Source organism: Pezoporus occidentalis, unplaced genomic scaffold (assembly GCF_034315485.1).
Source record: "Pezoporus occidentalis ecotype Australia unplaced genomic scaffold, CSIRO_AGI_Poc_V1 ctg81, whole genome shotgun sequence".
Lineage (NCBI taxonomy): Eukaryota > Metazoa > Chordata > Aves > Psittaciformes > Psittacidae > Pezoporus > Pezoporus occidentalis.
The window spans coordinates 9,313,873-9,334,153 of NW_026916170.1; the positions used below are offsets into that span (position 1 = coordinate 9,313,873).

At 38.6% G+C, this 20,281-nt stretch overlaps 1 protein-coding gene across 2 annotated transcripts in view; it reads left to right on the plus strand.

Annotated features, from left to right (window-relative positions):
• PHEX (phosphate regulating endopeptidase X-linked) overlaps positions 1-20,281 on the plus strand; it is a 96,226-nt gene that overhangs the window by 16,439 nt on the left and 59,506 nt on the right. For both annotated transcript variants that reach the window (XM_062603696.1, XM_062603697.1), the window contains 6 exons: positions 5,639-5,725; positions 6,790-7,016; positions 10,547-10,615; positions 11,440-11,556; positions 14,847-14,930; positions 15,236-15,381. In XM_062603696.1, coding sequence (XP_062459680.1) covers positions 5,639-5,725; positions 6,790-7,016; positions 10,547-10,615; positions 11,440-11,556; positions 14,847-14,930; positions 15,236-15,381 — 730 coding nt within the window. The remainder of the gene's footprint in view (positions 1-5,638; positions 5,726-6,789; positions 7,017-10,546; positions 10,616-11,439; positions 11,557-14,846; positions 14,931-15,235; positions 15,382-20,281) is intronic.

Here is a 20,281-nt window from a genome sequence, read left to right on the forward strand (position 1 = left end):
AACCATTAGATTATCTCTTATGACCTTTCTTGTATCACAGACAATTGCATTACCCGTGTAATGAAGCTCAATAGCTTGCACTGGGATAAAACATAATTCACATTGGCTAAAGCTGATCATCCAGAAATGCATCAAGTCTTGAAGACTTTAAGGGTTAGAGAAGCCATTATCTCCTCTGGTCCCTTGGCTCCAGTGATTAATCACTGTCACTGATAAATTTGTCTTCATCTTCCAACTGTTAGTTTTCTCTTTTTTCGATAAAGACCTCTTTGGCACCAAGCTTTTTCTAAGGGTGGAGTGCTTTCATGCTGTGATCCAATCACCCTTCCACCATCTCTCATGAGACAAATAATGCTCCCTCACTAAAGGGCTTCCCCTTGCCCTTCTATTTCTCAAGATACTCCACTCAAAGAAAAAACAAATGGTTGCGATGTTTTCTGCACCCTGTCCAGCTGTCCAACATTGTTTTCACAGTGTGGACAACCAAAGGGCAGGTAGTGTTCCAGTCTGTCTCACCAGTCTGTGTACAACAATAAGATAATCTCCCCATCTGATGCTTTTCTCTTTTTGCAGTCCAAGACTGATGCTTGTGTTGCCCTGGGAGTTCATGCTGAATTAGTTGTCTGTTTCCAGCTTTTCACTCTTCCCGAGTTACAACTTTGGAGGAAATGGGATGTCCCCTTTCGACTCTTGTATAGTTTTGGGTTTTTTTGTTTGAAGCCCAAGCATATTCCCACTGGGACATTTGCACATGCAGTTGTTTGGGTTTTTTTTCAAGATATAAAGTATTATAATATATTTCAGATCACCATCTTATATCACTGTGCAGACTTCAGTTTGCATTTTCCACATACAGAAGATGTTTGTAGAAGGATAATGGAAAGAAAAAAGGTGTTACTATCTTTACTAGCGCAATGTATTCTCCATATCTGGGGTTGGAAATTGCAGAGAAATCTTCCTTTTTTTCGCTCTAGAACAAGAAATAGCTTAGCAAATCACAGTGTCTCTCAAGAATGCAACTCAACTGTATATGTTAGAATACTGTCTGATAGTGTATAGAATATATGCAATTTGCAGATCACACTGATAAATTGAATCAATATTTCTAATCTGAATAAATGGTATGCATGATTCTTTTCCCTGCAAATCTGGCTGCACAATCCCCTTTTAATGCACTCCAAGTCTGAAGACAGAAAGGTACAGGATTTCTCAGTACTGTAAATAAAATGCAGCAGTTTAAAACCAAAGTGAAGCTCTGAAAGACAGTAGGCTGGAAAATCAACAAGGGCTAGAAATGGAAAGTAAGATTAAAGGTGACACTTAGCCACAAGACTATTCTTAGCAGCTTCAGAATAGTATGCAGTTAAATAAACACACACACACCAGCAAAGCTTACTTTGTAAAGTGCCTTGCTCTCACTTTTAACAGCAGATGATTGCTATTTACTGCAGGGTAGTAAACCACAGGAAGCTGGCCTTTTTTAGTGCTCTTGCCCTGGAAAAAAAAAGTGTCTGAAGGCAACTCAATATAAACTCTTTAAACTCTCTTCCTTCCCTTCCCAACCCCAGCTCCCCACGCCCCTATCCCAGCTGTGGCTTTTCTTCCTTGGCTGTCTATCTGAGCATCTACCATTCAGACAACTGAAGGTCATTCCCAGCTATGGAGTGTTTTGTTGTTGGTGATGTTGAGTCTTTGTGTTTTGTACAAGAGCCAGGGAAAACTATGATGCAAAGCCAACCTGGGCTGCCACAAGTGTAAGAACTTTGGTTTGCAATGGCAACCTCCCTGCCCTCATCCCCTGGGTAGAAGAAAATGAATGATGAAACAATTTACAACCTCAGAAATTTTAAGATATCATGAACACCTTTAGCCAGTTGCTGACTGTATAAGTGGTAGTTGCTTAATAAGATGAGTTACGGTATTTCAGTGCTGAGGAGCAGAATTACCATTAGGTTTTGACACTTGCCATAACTAAGTTTTAAGTGAAGGAAAGCACAAATTTTGTGTGTGGACATCCTGTGCATATGGAAACATGGACAATTAGGGGCTGAGATCAGGAGCACAGGCCAAGATCCCTTTTGTCTTAAAGAATGACTTCGGAATTAATTTGAAAGTGAAGGAAGTAAGAGATATGACTAAATAAGAGCTGCTTTGCATTCAAATATGTACTTCATGTTTGGGTGGGGAAACATCAATGATCATTGACTTTATATTCAAAGTGGCTTAAGCTACCCTGGCTCTCTTTGCATGTCCTAGTGACTTTTTGCTGTGATTTTCTGCTTCGTATTATTGGCAGGCTGGTGTTGTGGGTCAGTAGCTGCAATAAGTTGTTAAATTGTGGTTCGTGCTAATAATGATTCTGTTCTTTTTCAGAAGGTTGTAAATCAGCTTAGATTGTGGTTTTTTTTAATCTCTAAAGCTAGATTCCAACTCTAGAACTGTGACATTTAACTGGGAACTAACAAATGAACTATTATTTCAAGGGCTGTTTTTTGATATCATTGGAGTGCTGTGTGTTTCTTGTCTGGCCAAAAACAATTTGTTCCTAAAAAATCTTATTTAAAAATAAATGTTTGGAGTCCTAAACTGGAATATTGCTTCAGGGCATTGGAGCTTTTAATTTGAAAGAAGGCTAGGTTAAAGAAAAAGAAATAAGTTGCAATAAGAACAAACTCAATATCCTTCTCAGGACTGAGAAAACTGCTTTAGTCAAAATGCTGGTAACCCTGATCTCCCTAACTTGGCCACAGTTTTTAACTCCAGCTCCTGGGCTTGAGAAAAGCGTGCTAAACTGAACTTCTCAGTGTATTTGTACAAATACAGAATCCCCTAGTGAGTGGTGAGAGCAGGTGATTGGAAAGACAGAGTGGGGAACTAAACAGCAGGTCTGTGATTATCTCATGAAGCTGAACATTAATTGATCTGTGGTGGTCTTTCTCTTCCTATCCCTTAGAAAACCTTGTAGGTTTTGCTTTCATTCTGGTGTCCAAAGAGAAAGTATCTGAAGCCATTAAAATTTTTCAAGGTGGGAAGCGTCTTTCCAGCCAGATATAATTAAGAGCTGAATTTTTTCAGAGGGGCTCCAGCTCTCCAGAATGCTGTGCAGCAGAACTTGGCATGCACTGACCCACATGATCAGAAATGCTCAGTGCAGGAGGGGGGCTGCTGCAACCTGCTGCTATGGCGAAGCTACTCACAGTACCTGACATTGCTAATTTAAAGATAGCTTGATGTGTCTACATTGATTTCATTCACAGTACTGACTTTCTTTCTATGGATACAGCAAATGGTAGGTAGCCTAATTGATTACCCATATTTTTGATTAGCATACGTTGCTTCTTGTCTTTTCTTCCTTTTCTTCTTTAAGAAGAAGTTAGATATTCAAGGACATATAAAATCCATATGTATTTATGAGTTAAATAAGAAGTGAAATTCTAGACCTTGTATTGGATTTTATACTAGCTAATGCAGAAATCAAGTGGATGTAACCATTGCTCCAAGTTTGAGCTTATAAATCTCTCTGGAAGCTTAAGATTAAGGCTGTGAAAACTTCATAGCCTGAAGAGCACTCCTGGATCACATCCTCTATATCAGTGACAGCAGGATTCAACAACCTTATCAAAGCTTTCATTGTTTGATCACTGGACTGTACATCATCAGAACCAAGAATTTTCTTCATAAATGAATTCTTAGCAAATTGACAGCATCTACCCTACCTCATCCTTTGCAATAGTGCAAGGAGTGTTACAGCTTCTTCTGTTGCATAATAAAATGGCTTGATGGGAAAACATCAGGTCTGATTTTAACAGGATTTGATGCAAGTGTATTCCTAGAGTTTATTTTGTTTTACTGAATCTCATCCTCTGCATCTCTCCTGAGCTTTAGCTGGGCTTCAGCCATTGAATTTTATTAGCTTCAAAATTTCATGGCTGTGCAGTTCACTGGCAAGGAACAAAAGTTACTGCAACGGCTTTAATAGGAGTGTATTTTTTTCATCCTCAGTTTAATGGAGGTTTCAGTTACGGTTTCTTTTAAAATGCCATTCTTAAAACATGAACAGGTCCAATTATTCTACTAAGAACTGTGGACATTGAAGATATGTGTTGATGATTTGCATTATATTGTATTTAACAAGCTGAGGATTTGAAGCCAAAACTATTGGGAATTGTATCCAGCAGTATTTTTAGGGAAAATCTTATCTATAAATAAGAGAGAAGGATCTCATTACATCTCCCAAGGATCCAAGCAAATGAGTTTGACTTGGTTTTGGTTGTTTTGTTGGTTTTTTTTGTTTGTTTTTTTTTTGGGGGGTGGGGTGTGTTGTGGTTTTATTTTTATTTTTTTTTTAAGGAGAAAAAGGATTGAAGGGAGCATACAAGTAGCATTTTCTCATCACCAGGGCATTCTTTGACTACTAAACAGTTTGAGGTCAGCAGTATGGACCTGGGAATCTTCTTTTGCACATTGTTCCCCCTTTTGTGTATGGCATGCTTCTTAGCTCAATACACAGGGCCAATCTGCACTGTGCCTTTACTCATTTGAAACCATAGCACAGAGAAGGCACTTCTGAATTTTTTAAGACATTTTAGCTCTGGCTGAGCATTCAGCAGGAGGGACTTGGATGGTTCCAGCAAAGCCACTCTTTCCAGTAGTCCTAGTAACAATAAGCTAATGCTGTGCAGGACCTGTTTGGGTCTTACAAAACCAGGTGAGGTCCAACAGGGTTTACTAGGTTTCTGTGCTGTGCTTAAGTACTACTCTGCTTCTCTTCACCATGGAAGCGCTAATGCTATGCTGCACCTAAGCAGATAGATCTTGTTGAAGCTAAGTTGCCTCTGTATTTAGTTGTAGTATGGGTATCTGCAGCTGCATCATGGCTGATTTACAACTTGGATAAAATGGCTTGAGGAAGCTGAAAGTGGACTGCTCAGATTCAGATGCAGTTTTCACGCTATTACACTTCCATAAGGAAATGTGGGGAATGCAAGCAGTAGAGAGAGATGATGGTTTAGAAAAGCTAGTTTGGCTTTCAGTCACCAAGGAGACTGATACCCACAGTGTGAGGGAGCTATGTAGTGTAGCTTTTCAGGTAATAGTTGGACACTTGGCCATCTTTGTCATTTACAAGACTGAGGCTGTGTGTGTTTGACAGCCACAGGGTAGTTCTCTGCTACTTTTTTCAACAGCAGCAGATCTGGCAAAAGTGAATGCCACTGGTCTCGTTCCTGGGATTCTGTCATCTCTGTTAGACCCCAATTTCATAACATACCAACACCAGAGGCTGAGCCACTTGAAAGACTCTCTGCCTCCCTGCCCTATTCACTGGTTCCCTCCCATCCTCATCCCGTGATTCACTATCCACTCATTTTGCTAAGGGTTGCCGTTTGAGAGGATGAGTAATACGCAGTATCTGTTACCTGCCTTTAAATCTGTCCTCTTAAAAATAAATAAATAAATAGTTATTCTCTGTTGGGGATCGAAATAAGTGCAATTATGTCTTTGTTACTGCTTAAGAAAATATACACGGAACCTCAACCTTAATTAAACGCTACGATTAAAGTAAATGCTGGGACAGACAAACAGACAGTTTCTACATTTTTTGATGCATTGAAAATAATTTAATTTGTTTTTTTTTCAGCATTGCTTGAGAAACCCATCAGCAAAAGGCGAGACAGTGAAGCTGTGCAGAAGGCCAAGATCCTTTATGCATCCTGCATGAATGAGAGTAAGTGGCCTGATTTGAGAGGAACACATATATATTACCTGTGTTTATAAAGCAGGCTTTTTTGCTCTCTGCTGAGGACAGTAAAGCTTTGTGCAGAGGCACAGATTTCACTGATTCAACTGAACATGGAGGATTTTCTACATATTTCTGAAGGTGTCTATCAAGACTGAGGTACACCAAGGAACAAGAAGTCAGTTTTATGGAGACCTCTGCTTGTCAGAAAACTGTGAAGGGATGTTTACCTCTGCAAAAGTATGCCAAACCATGCCTTGGAGTTGTGGGGGTAGCGCCTAGTAAATCAGAGGAATCCTCTGATGAAATCTCATACTGACACTTTCAAGACCCTATTGCTTAGTATCTTCTACCTTTCTTTAAATTTACTTAATCAAAACTCTTCCACAGGGCTGGGTACAGACAGCCCATGACTCTTTAGCTTAAAATGAACTAATGAGCCAAGCAAGTTTGGAGAAGGACCCATATAGCCACATATGTGGAATGATTTTCCTGAGTTTGAAATGTTGCTGTAAGGTGATGCACACTAATCTGGGACACATCACTACCTTTATGTAGCTGCATGGGTGAAAGATGAGTTGGGAGTGCCCTTTGTCCTGACTCTTTCAGACTTTATTTCCTGCACAATTTTCTTACAGCACAGCCTGAGACTGACTGTCAGCAATTGAGACAGCCTGCCCTGCAACCTCGGTGCCAAGATGCTGACCTCTCTAGCTTTGATTACGTACAATAGCTCCCTCCCAGAAATAGTGAAGTTCCTATGCTAGTTCTTAAGTGAGGATTTTCTATTTTTTTTTTTTTTTAATTTACTTAATTCTAGCCCTTGCCCTTTTTGAAAGGCACTGATTTGTCTCTCTTTTTCTTGATGCAGATAAACTGGTTTGGACTCCCATTCTTCTGTGCTTACAGGAATAGCAGAGCCTTTGGGTTTCAGCTTTTGTGCTTTGTCTTGCCTAGAAGTCAATCAACACCGATAAATCTTTGTGCTTGTGCGGCTGCCACTGGATTTGAATTGTCTGGAATGTAATTGTTGTCATCCTTTGACATTTCAGATAAAATTGAAAAAGCTGACGTGAAACCCCTGTTAAGTATACTGAGACACTCACCTTTCCAGTGGCCTGTGCTGGAATCCAACATTGGACCTGAAGGGCTATGGTCAGAAAGGAGGTTTAGCTTAGTCCAAGCCTTGGCAACTCTTCGTGGTCAACACAGTAACTCTGTCTTCATCCGTTTATATGTGGCTGCTGATGACAAAATCTCCAATCGTTATATCCTGAAGGTACTGGATAACATATCTAATGGGTTACTTTGCATGGTATCTTGTGGTCTCATTTTTTAAAAAACATGTTTGCATACCAAATGTTTACACTTGATTATTGTTGGTGTTATCTACTGATTTACAGATGTACATAGGAGGTGATTTGTGGGAAGGTAGGAACCACATGCTATTGAAAAATATTTCTGTAAAGGATATTTTCTTCTTTCAAATGACAAACAAGGTAAAAAGTTCTCATTGGACCAATGTTCAGGGTGTAGGTACATGAAAATGAGAAAGGTGCACACCTAGTCCAGGTGGTGTTCTTGTGTGCTGCTTATGACTGCTGCTTATGACTCATCAGTTACATGAAGAATGTTTTGTGTTTGTGAAGATGAAGAATGATGCACCAATAGCATATAGCTTGAGCTATTTTTCTTGAGATAGAAACACACTGCTTTGTGCCTACACTGCATATAATAACACAGGTGTATCCCAAGCACTACTAAACCTGAAATACAGGGTTGATCCTGTTACTGAAATGTTATAGCTTTTGGACCAAAGGGTTACCAGTTTGTTAATAGTGCATGGCATTACACAACAGTTTAGATTACTGAGAAAAAGACCCTAGAAATGTTTCCTCACTGTAGTCTGACAAAACTCCAGGGAGAGTTTTATTACTGTGAGATGTCACTGTGGCAAGAGTGATTGCCTGGGCCGGATGCATTGCTGTTTAAGAAGTAGAGATCAGTAGCCAGAGCAGACCAGCCCTACATTGCTACAAGAAAATAGTTTATGAAAGCAAGAGCGAAAGGACAAAGAAGAAAGTTATGATGCCATTCATCACAGCAAAATAGGATCTATGATCCTTACATTGCTAGCATCTTGGCTAGTTGTAGGGATGTAGTCAGGAATACGCTGTACTTGAGGATCAAACAGCAGTTAACTGTGGTGGTACTAGAGTGGATGTTGATTCTGAGACAGTTTTTGAAATGCCTTTTGACTGAGGCATTAACCTGGTATATATTTGAAGGGTAACTTTTCCCCATCTCTAGGACATTTTCCTGAATAGTCAGGTCAACAGCAGATCAACAGTTCTCTGTATTAAAGATGTCACACTGCTAAGACATTGTTCAGATCCTGTCAGGACCACTTTGCCTGGAGATTTCTTTAAAAGAACTGAAACAGTAGAATCAGGAGAGCTATTTAGTTATCTCTTGTCATGATATTTCAGGCCAAGTCACCTGTCAACAAAAGGCTGTGCAGTTATGTCCTTGTTCCTGGTCTCTTGGAAACAAATTATACCTGGCAGTATCACAGTATGCTAGAGATTGGAAGGGACCTCGAAAGATCATCTAGTCCAATCCCCCTGCCGGAGCAGGAACACCTAGATAATGTTACACAGGAATGTGTCCAGGCGGGTTTTGAATGTCTCCAGGGAAGGAGACTCCACAACCTCCCTGGGCAGCCTGTTCCAGTGTTCCGTCACCCTCACTGAGAAGAAGTTTCTTCTCAAGTTTAAGTGGAACCTCTTGTGTTCCAGTTTGTACCCATCACCCCTTGTCCTATCATTGTTTGCCACTGAGTAGAGCCTGGCTCCATCCTCGTGACACTCCCCCTTTATATATTTATATAGTATCTTCACTCAGTATGCTTAGTGGCACCTAAAAATTAGACATCTAAATAACTGAAGCACTACGTGGTATAAATGATCTATTATTCCATAGGGTATTCTGTTGCTGTAAATTTTACTAAATCTTGATCTGCAGAATGTATCCGACAGTATTTGACTTTGTCTGTGTTTTAACAAATTCCCAGGGGAGCAGAGTAATACCACAGAGTGTTTCAAATATGCCTGTGAAAATGGCTCTATTGCAAAATTCTTTTTGTTCAGCATTGCAAAATCATGAGTGGATCAGAAAAAAAGTAAAAATTCCAAATAAAACTGCTCAGGTTTCAACATGGTCTTTTCTTTTTTTTTTTTGAGAGCTGAAGAAGTTGGTGAACTTTTTTGTTTATATTTCATATTTGTGCTTCTTGGTTTCAATGTGTTGTCAAATGTAACCCTTCAGCCAGGAAAATCTGGATAAGCATTTTATTAACAATCACATAATTGAAATAGATCAAATCATCTGAAGTTAACTATTACCAGGACACACATATGCAGAGCATAAGAGTATATTATTTTTGCTTCGATATGAAAAAGAATCAGGGTTGCACTGAGCATCACTACTCTCCTTTTAGTGGGTGGTTTATTTATTTATTTATGGTATGCTTTAAAGGTTGAGAACATCAACAAGTAGAGGAAAAAATGAATTAATTAATTCATTAATTCATTTTTAGATTCTAGGTTGTATTTATTTAGGTCATTTTTATAAATGTAGAAAATGTGAAATATAAATGATGCAGGATTTGGATTAAAAAAGACTGTGAAATTATTTTAATAAATATAGTCTCTCTTCACTAGACTTATCTTGTAAAAGCAAATAAGCATCAAAATAACAATTTTAAAACATCAAAACTGTTCTTTCTGCTCTAGTTAGTATCTTATTCAGAGTCTGGATGTTGGCTAAATTTTTTCAGCTTCAGCTTCCATACCCTAACTTGACCTCATTGAATTGAAATATTTTTAGAAATCTCAGTTTCCAGTGGTGATTTTAAGATAGATGCTGTACTGTGAGTTTTGCCTGGTGAGGAACTTGAAATAGTAAGCAAATTCTCCCATGTAATAATTTCACACAAAAGGCTAAGCGCAGATCTCAATGAACTTTCAGGTCTGGTTTAATTACCTTGAGAACCTTATTCCAATATATGGGTGACTGTAGACCAACAAATTTGATCCATGTTTAAGTCAAAAATATAAGTAGAAGTCAAAGATCCACCTGGAATTACCAGACATTTTTAGCTAGTGTACTGGAGGCATAGCAATTTCCTGTGCATAAGGGCAGTCATTTCTGTGGCTAATATCCAGCTGCTTTAGTACATCTGTTCAATAAACCCAAATACAGCACTTAGTGCTGGTCTAGGGTGAAGATCAAAAGTGTAACCTAATTTTGATCAAAAAGGCTAGTGATGCTTTCCAGATACACAGCAGCAAATATGCTCCTGTACCTAATGAGAACTTGGTCCATGTACTAGACTAGTGTTTGTCTCAAGCTGACTGTTGTACCCCGGAAATATCTATAGGATGAATGGTCATCACCACCAACTGTAGACCCAGTGCTAGTGCGTTACCTGCTTGCTAACAGAGTCATAAACACATACATTGTGTAGGTGATTCTTTGCTGTAGTATGTGGCTCAGATATTGCAGGGGGCATCTGAGGCTTCCCAGATCACAGTGATGTGATTTAAGTATTGTCTGTCAGCACAGTATAACATTTTTCTGTTGTTTTGAAATCCTGTGAAACTTAGGCTGGTGCAATGTATTAAGCATTAGATGTTTTCACACATCTACCATAATTGCCAGAAGAGCAAACCTTGCAAGGTTTCTTACTGGGCTACCTTTGAATTCTGATGTATTTACACACTGAATGCTGCTTGTCATTTTTAACAGCTCGACCAAGCAAGCCTCTCTCTTGCATCTCGAGAGGATTACCTGGAGAACACCACAGAAGCCAAATCTGTAAGTATCATTAACAGGACATGAGAATGACTATTCCCCCTCCCCCCCTCCATTTTTTCCATTGTTGCTTTTTTTTTCTTGAACTCCAGACTCAGAAAGGAATGCAGCTTGTTTGGATCAAAATTTTTCAGGGTATCTTCTATCAGAAAATACCACCACTACAAACACTCTTGCAAAATTTCTCAAATGAAAATTTTTGTAAGACTTGGGGTCCCCATGTTTTTGTTCTTCCTTAGAAGGGGCCTCCAGAGTTCAACTTGTCCAACCCTCTGCTCAGGCAGTGTTGATGTCTGGAGTACAATACTAGTGACTGTCCTCCAAGTCTTTGTGCTGCTGATCACAATCCTCTGGATCTGACTCGACTCATTTTCTATCCACTTCAATGTGCACTTCTCTAACCTGTACTTCTTCAACCTGGTAAACAACCAGAACTGCTCTCCTGTCTTTCACCAAGAAATTAATGTAATTGTAGAAAGTAATCAGGTAGGTTAAGTATGATTTTCATACACATTGTCTAATGCCACTTTAAGAGATGTAAGTGTTGTCAGTCTAATCCAGAAGTGTCATTTTCATTCCCTGAGATTTATACTCCGTGAACCACAGTGGGTATCTCTCTGTTATGCACAGTATGTTTACAGTGTTATTTCTCCTTTTTTCCTTGATGACAGCAGGCATTCAATGTAAGGAAAGGACAATTTTGGTTGCTAGGTCATGAAAGTACAAAGTATTATACACTTTGCAATAGCTGGGCGTTTCTGGTCTACTGCTACAGCTGTGCTCACAATAAATCCAGTGGTAATTTTACTCTTTTTGTTTCTTTACAGTATCGAGATGCCTTTTTGCAGTTCATGGTTGATACAGCAGTGCTTCTGGGAGCAAATGCTTCACGAGCTGAGTCTGATATGAAATCGGTTCTAAGACTAGAAGTTAAAATAGCTGAGGTTGGTAACCTAATGCAGGACTGAAGCTAGCTTTTACCTAACAAAAGTGCAATACTTCTTCAAAATGAAAAGCCATTATATCAACAACCTTAGCAATAATTTTTTCAGTCTAGCCTTGAATACTGCCAGGGATGGAGCATTTACCACTTGATGGAGTGTCTACCACTTCTTTGGGCAACCTGTTCCAGTGCCACCCTATGTTAACCAGACTCACTAGAGGTAAGCCTAGGGTTGTCATTCCAGTATTTGCAGGACTGTGCTGACAAGGTTGCTTGATTTGCCATCTCAGTGGAGGTAAAGGATGGAGATCCATGCGGCAGCAAAGACACAAGGGTTATTGATCTATTAGAAACCACAGAAACACCTGAGAATGGTCATGTAGGAATTTGGGCTTCTCCCCCCAAAATGTGGTGGCATCAATAGCTCAACTGAAGTGCATCTACACCAATGCATTGAAAGCCACTGTGCAGCTAGAAACCTATGATCAATGGGCTGATGCCAAGTGTATGAAGTTTTAGATTGTATATTAGGAAAAATCTCTTCACCAAAAGGGTTTTCAAGCACTGGAACAGGCTGCCCAGGGAAGTGGTTGAGTCACCATCCATGGAGGTATGTAAAAGATGTGCAGATGAGGTGCTTAGGGACATGATTTAGTGGTGGAGTTGGCTGTGCTAAGTTTACAGTTGGACTCAATGATCTTAAAGGTCTTTCCCAACCTAAACAATTCTGTGAGTCTATGATTCTATAATTTTGAGCTTGGGCAGAATTTGAGTCCCTGATGTGCAGTTATGTTGAGAATACTTTACCATGCATTCAAGAATCAGATCAGGCTGATTCTCTGAACAGTCTAAAAGCAGTGCAACACTGAGGTGTGACATTGCTGCTTGATAGCGAGAGGGCAGCGGTTACAGTCACATGGCAGTTAGCTCCTGAATTGCTTCAAGGGGCACCTTTGGAGAGGGGCCGAGAAACTCCATGAATTTTGATTTAGCAGACCAACTGAATTTAGTAAAGCTAAGCAGAGTTAAACCTGGTACTTGGTTCTGACTTATTTACTTGGTGACATTATTTACCCCCTTGTGGATTTTAATTTATGCATTAGGACTATTGCAGGCTGAAGGAGCGTTTCTGCTTCCCCATAGTCCTGTTTCAGTATGGCTGCTGCAGGAATCCTGTTCCTCAGAGCTGCAAATCCACTATCATTTCCACTTCTTCTAAAGCTAGAGAGAAGAGTTAACCTCAGTGTTGGGAAAACAGCAAACGTTAAGGCTACAAACTTGACACTGATTTGCAGAACTGTCAGCTGAGCTATTTCTTCATATCACCATAGAAATAAGCTATCCCTTGTGAAATGCTGAGTATCCTGTTAAAAGAGAAACCTGTTTCATAGGACAGGTGATGCAGCAGAGTACTTTTCCCCTGGTTCTGCTGTTGCAGTCTGCAGGAGGAAAGGCAGTGATGCTTCTTAGTGGTTTATACAGAATTGAGGGTCATTAACAGTAGTAGTAAATCAGTGTTTCCATCTCTGCCAAAAGAGATGAAATTTTGCCGGACTCTTAAATAAAGTCCAATGTTCAGCTTCAGATATGCAGTGTAGATGGGCTAATGAGCATATACTTCATAGTGACCCAGTAGACTTGAAAAACAGAAACTGTTTTTTGTGTTTATTGGTGATGTGATAAGAAGATGCATTGCTGCTTCTGGTAACTCTAATGCTTTACTTAGCAAATGTCTTACAGAGCTTTAACCCACAAAATATATAGGTGCAGTTGCCATATACAATGACATGGATCATGTAATGCATAGTCATGCAACTGTAATGTTCTCAGGTTCTGTAATGCATAACTATGCAAGAAGCCACACTTGACTTGCTCATGGTTACCTGATTTCCCTTTAGTATGAATACTCTTAAAATATATCTAGATTATTAGGCATGAGTCCGGGGACAAGGGTTTTGGATAATCCCTAACGAGCACAATGATTTATATAAACATTTACCATGATTTCAAAGGAGATCTGTTTGTTTCTTCTAGGCTTCTACTATATTCTGTGTTCCTCTGCATTCATTTTAAGTGAATGTATGTAATGGAGAATTTATGTGTCCAGGAAGAGACAGGAAGGATAAAGGAAGGATACTTTGGATATAGGAAGAAGTGTCATGCTTCAAGAGAGCTTATTACGTACAAGGAAGATTTCAATTAGGTTTGAATTTCTGGAGGAAGGGGAAAAGATTTGAGAGGAAGGGAACAGACAGGTTCAAGAAGAGTTTAGAGACTTGTCAGGTAAATGAAATTAGCAAAAAGGGAGAAGAAAGTTATATTTTTTTCTGAGTGGCTTGAGCAATAGTAAAACCACAGGCACTTACTGGAGAATTCTGGTTGGAGAACCACCAGCTGTATGGTTACTCTAGCGTCAGCCTCTGTCCTCTTTAAACTGCATAGCGTACAGCCTGTCATATAAGATTTACCTTAAAGCAGGGATGGAATTGCCATCAGGAATTCTTGTTTCTCTTGAACACTGAGAAAATGTTGAGCTCTGTCTTGTGCTTGTTTTTTTTTTCTCTTATGAATCATACTGCCATCTTGGAATCTGAATGTCCTTTGTCAATTACAAAAGGACTTGTTTTGTGTTTAGGGTTTCTTTTTGCTGCGTCCTTGGGCTTTGGCACTAGAGAAAATCCTGAGGGCTGGCTCCTCTGGTCACCCAGATGAGAGACCTAGTTGGAGAATGCTTTAGATCATGTGTGGCCTATATACCCAGGTTTTCTGGTAATGAAGATGGTGGAGTAAAATGAAGAAATACTTGTATGTATCTGGCTCTTCCCTCAGATGGAGACAGGCCGTAGCAAGAAAGTGTTCAAATCCAAGAGACAAGATGCAATTCCACCATACCTATCTCAGATTTGACCTTTTAAACCATATAGTTTGGAGCTGGCTTCTACCTGACATGATGGGATGAATAAATATTAGTGGTCTCAGTATGTTTTTACCTCTTATGAATCAGCATGCATTTCCTTAGAACAATCAGAGCTAAAATTGGTCTAATATGTTGAAAGAAGACATGCAGCTCATTAAATTTCCCAGTAATGAGTTAAACTGGCAATGGACTGTGTTCCATTTCTCCTAGTTAAATGTCATCCTTAGAAAAGGAAGTTAATGTTTTGCTTGGAAAGCAGGTGGTGAGATATTTCTGCACTAGGATTTATGATGGACAGTAATAATGTAAGAGCAGGTACTTACCTTATTTTGATGATTTTGGTTTGGTTTTGATTTATTTTTTTTTTTCCCCAGATCATGATTCCATACGAAAATCGAACAAGTGAGGTGATGTACAATAAAATGAACATATCGGAGCTTAGTGCCATGATTCCACAGGTTCGTTGGGAATAATTGCAAAGCTATTCTTTTAATGTCTAACCTATGTAATTTAGATTGCCTTTAGTGGTCAGAGCAGCATATTAAAGGAACATCATCAGGAATGTGTGTACTCAATTATGGCAGATGTTATTTTAAATACAGTTACGAGTTTACTGAGGTTTGAAAACACATGTAAAGACAAAATGAGATAGTTTTTAAAGTCTTCATAAGATTTGAGACCATTGCTGTCAGTGGTGCACTTTAGTTAATAAATCATCTGTCTTCATAATCTGCTTTAACCAGCCTCTCTTTTGTCATTGCAGTTTGACTGGCTGGGATACATCAAGAAGGTGATTGACACCAGACTCTATCCTGAGCTCAAAGATATAGGTCCTTCAGAAAATGTGATTGTCCGTGTTCCCCAGTACTTCAAAGATTTATTCAGGATATTAGAAAATGAAAGGAAAAAGTAAGGATCCTATGATAGTTTCACGCATATTTATGAGAGGACATCGCTTTTCCTGTTTTTCTTTTTTTTTTATTTACTTTTTTTTTTTTTTAATGTGTTTCAGATAATCTTGGAATCAAGTCTCTAGGCAAAAAGTCTGTTTGGTTTTGTCTGAATGAGGATATAGATATTAGCTTGTGTGTAGCAGGATAATTTGCAGTTTCAACACCTTAATTTATGGAAAACGTGTTGCATTAAAGCTGCTCTTTGCAGGTGCATTCAGCATCTCTTACTTTTATGGGGTCTTGTACATTGTCAGATTGTTTACACCCATAGGACATAGTTGCAACATGCAGGTAGCTTAGATTAAACATAGTAGATGTGCTTTGCACAGGGAAGCAACACACCTTTGGGCAGTGTGATGAAAAAGTGTATGTGAACATGACAACCAATTTCAAAACATCATTAGTGATGTCATCCAAGTGATTCTATGATAATGTGATCTCTGTTGAGGCATGTTTCTGAGCTTTTAAAAAAATATTGTTAGGCTGTTGTTTCAAAAAATAATTTTTTGCTGATTATGCAGTAGTGCCACAAATAAGCTTATGTTTCAGAAAAAAAGACTAATTCAGAAGCATTATATTGTTGCTCTGTGTCTCCAGTGACAGAATGTTTACATTAATTTGTAGTACCTGTAAAAATAACACAGAAATTGAACAATACAAAAAATAAAAATGATTGATCTGCCTTCAGATAAACAAGACATCCTTTCTTTATAAAATTCTAACGGATATCATTAGTGTGCCACCAATCTTAATCTACTGAAGAAAGTCTTCTAAATATTTTGGGCTGTCCATGCTTTTTGTATCTCAGAGTTAGTTATGTCACTGGGTATAAAGGGGTGATTTAAGAGGATGTGTATATAGCAAGACAACAGATAATTAGCTATTGCCTCTCTACAAATACACTTAAACACAAATTTATTCAGTAACTACAGGGTAAATACCTGGAGACTTTTCCTGTTAAGGTCTTATTCAGGGAAAATCTGAGTACTGAAGAGGAGTTAAGCCAGCTGGTGACCTGACAGAGGAAGGCTGGAATAATGACCAGAGAGAATGGCAATGCCTGTCTTCAGCAGAGCCCAATACCAGCTTCCTGACTCACACAGGTCAGGAAGTGGGCAAAAGCAGAAGTATATTCATGCTGCATATCTTATAGATGATAATGGTTTGGGCATTTTCTTCTCAGTCTTATCGTTAGAAATTTGCATCATGAAATGTTAGAAGTTGCAAATAGCGCTAAATTCAACCTAAGCAGGCTTCAAATTCTTGTTTGTAAAACCCATCCAAACAGTCTCTGCATGGTAACAAAGATCATGTTTATATATTAGATGATGATTTTCGTTACTTAAAATGTCACAGTCTGCTCCAGAAGTAACCTTGTTATCCGGTCTAAGAAAATTAGGAAATAATCTTAACGCGAACTCCTAACAGTGAGGTCTTAACATTTCCATGTAATGCAAACTCTGAAAGCTAAGAAAGGGCCTTTTCTTTCAGGTAATCTCATTTCTTGTTCTCCATATGATATTTTAAAGGTTAAATTAATGCAAACAACATGAATTTGGTTTGTTACTGCAAATATCTAGACCAATCGAATTTGTAGTAAAGCATTCCCAAATTTTGGATTTACTTGAGTGACTAGAATGCCAATTAACTTCTCACCATTTCAGGAGATGCAGCGTCATTAGAAGAATCAGGTACTTTCATCAAATTCATATCATTTTCCATTACAAACCTTCTATCCCTAAAGTATACTTTTATTCCAATGCCTTGTGTGTCCCCTTCCCAGATGAGCAACTGCTGTCATAGGTACTATTCAAAATGGCAGAAAAAAAGTAGGGATTTGTCGAAGTGAAATTTGTTTCAGGTGGAGGGAAGAATGGAGGGAAAATTAAGTCTAGTTACAGGAGCTGTTCTTCATGATGAAGGTGACAAGCTGTGCGGACTCACAATAATCATATTAAAAATTGCTTCCTTGGAGAACCTGCTGAATAATCTTGAATTGTGACATCATTCATATGGCAATATTATTAGAAAATAGCACTTTGGGAGGCTGTAGAGTGAACTTTGTAGAATGAGGAAGTTATCTACTTGACAACCCTGCTGCATATAATCATGTTACTGTGTAGAGTTTGAAGTATGTGCAGCTGTGTAGTTTGGAGGTCTGTCTGAAATTCCCAAGCCAGGGCACTCCTGTGAATCCAGCCTAGGAGCATGGCTGTCTGTAGAAAGCTGCCCAAGGAGCTGGGTAACTAGCCTAGCAGGAGTTTCCATTAGCCCTGAGCTAGGTAATTTAAATCATGCCAGGTGTTCAGTGCTGAAATCAAACTTTGTAAGAAGTCTTCAGGGATTTCTTTAGTTTTTTAAGGTACTGACTAATTTTAAATGGAGTTTATATCTATTACAGGAAGAAGAGTATTGTTGAAAACATAGATGTAGCTGTGGTATCAATAAGATAATGGCAGTGCTCAAATACAGCTGTGCCATGTAAGACAATAAACAGGACTGCGCTATCACCTGTTAGGAGCCCCTTATACCCCTTCCCTTTTTACCTGTGTGCTGGGGCTTTATGTGTAAGCCGTAAAGAGGACACAGTATATTGTGTCCTTGTTGGAAATGTTTTCAGCTGTTGAAGGAAGCAGCTTTATCAATCATTCTCATGGATGTCGGAATGAATAACTGGTTTCCTTTGCCTTACCTTACCCTCCATCTTTATAGTATAGGACAATTAATAGAGAAACACATTGTAATTCCTGAAGCATGAGAGGCATTTTCTTTAGGGAGGGATGGGGGCACTAGATCTCCTTTCTGGTCTTCACATCCTCTGAAACATTAGAGAGAAGTTACAATAGCTTGAGTTGAACTAGTGCCTCTAGCAATAGAGGTGGAATTTTTTCAGTACTTATAGTTTGATTCCTGACTCAATTCTGAATACGATTTTCAAACAGATCTCAATATTTCTGAAAGGGATTTTTTTCTTAAAATGTCAAGTAATTTGTCCATCTATCTCATATTTAATCTATCCTCTTTAATTACTACAATGTCTGTTGATTAAAATATTAACAAATTCACAAAATTTCACATCAGCAATATACTTTATTCCCAGACAGGGTAGAGAGTTCCTTAGTAAATATTCATAAGATGTGGTGTAATTTTAACTGTCCCAGCAAACAAGCTCTCTACCACTTCCTGTGGGAGTGTGTATCACACTAATGGTCATATTGGTTAAGAGCAAGCCTACGCTTTCTGTAACAGTCTTTTTGATGTTAAAATAGGGTACTATGTGCTGTACTCTTCTGACAGGTTACAAAAACAAATGCTCTGATTTTATTGAAAGAATAGAGAAGATTTTTATGTTTTATGTGTGCGTTGGATTTTGCCCTGACCCTCAGTGTACTTACTTGTGAAACTGGGATGAAAATCACCTCAAGATATGCACTGTTGGCATTTACTAACCAAAATGTGTCGGTTTCTAAACCAAATGAAGATGACCAATTAATTTTGTATAGTTAGCCAAAAAGGTAAAATGATCACCCCCAAAATAGGTAAACAAATTCAAACAAAATATGATTTCTTTTTGTTTTGAAAAACAAAATAAAGAACACTGCCCCTCGAAGAAACTTACAACAGCAAAACCCCTCATGCTTTGCCCCCATTGTGCTGCCCTCCATCAAATAGACATATCTGGGCTTTGAAGCAAAGCCTTCCTATTGTTTTTTGGGTTTTTTTTTGCATCTTATGCATTGGCAAATTCTGGTGTGATTGCAATCAGGAATTATTATAATCTCATCAGGTGACTTGGTTTTAGGATGTGTCAGCCTTCTTTCCCTTTCCAAATTAAAACAAACCTCAATTAGTTGTGAGATATTTCCTGAAACTGACAGCTGCCTTCATTATTTACATCTGATACAAAAGTTTCTGAATTCTTGTTGGCATTAGTGTCTGTGAATAAGTCACCTTTTGGAGACTCATCCTTGACATATTTTAGTCTTTTATACACTACCAATTTGACAGAGATTCCCCAGCTTAACCAGAAGGAAAAACAGCACTGGATGAGAACAGAAAGCACACAGAATGGAGAATTGATTTTTTTTTTTTTTGGTAGCAATTAAATACTGAATTGTAACCTATAATTGGTTTATGATAGAGATCTGTTTAGCTGGGGTTTTTAACCTAAGACTTTTAATCGAAATGAAGTCTTTAAACCTTTTAGTCTTTAGGACTTGCATAAGTACTGTTGTAGACCCACAGAGTAGTTACAGCAGGAGCATGGATGCTATTCAGCTCTGCTGAAAAACATGAGGCAGAGTTGTGAGGCTTGTGGAGTTCTAGTCATTTACAAAAACAACAAGAGCTGAGCATTTTTAGGGTGCTTCAGTTGCTATTCAGTAAGGAAATTCCACATTGTCAGAAATATGTTAAATGGAAGATCTATAATTTCTGGTATTTCATAGGTTGGAATTAATTTTTGATGACCCTAAAGCATTATCTCAGAATGGTTTGATCATCTAAGCAGAGCTAACTGTTTTAAATTTTGTAACATGTACTGTGTTATAAATGTACATTATTCATGCTAAAAAGAGCTTTTTTGGATCCGTTTTACAATTGTTGTGGGAATTTGTGTATACTATATGATATATCTGTATACTAAAAGATGGAATATGTCCAGTGTGAGAGACGAAGTGTATAACAGGCAGGATTTATATATACATCACAGCAATTCTCTACTCTCCTGTAGAAGCTGCACTGGTCACAAAGACCAGTAAGTATCAAGCCTTTGAAGTGGCAGTTGACTTGAGATTGCCACCCATCTGCTCTTGGTGTAGTGTCCCACTTGGATGTGTACATGCTGCTGAAGTTAC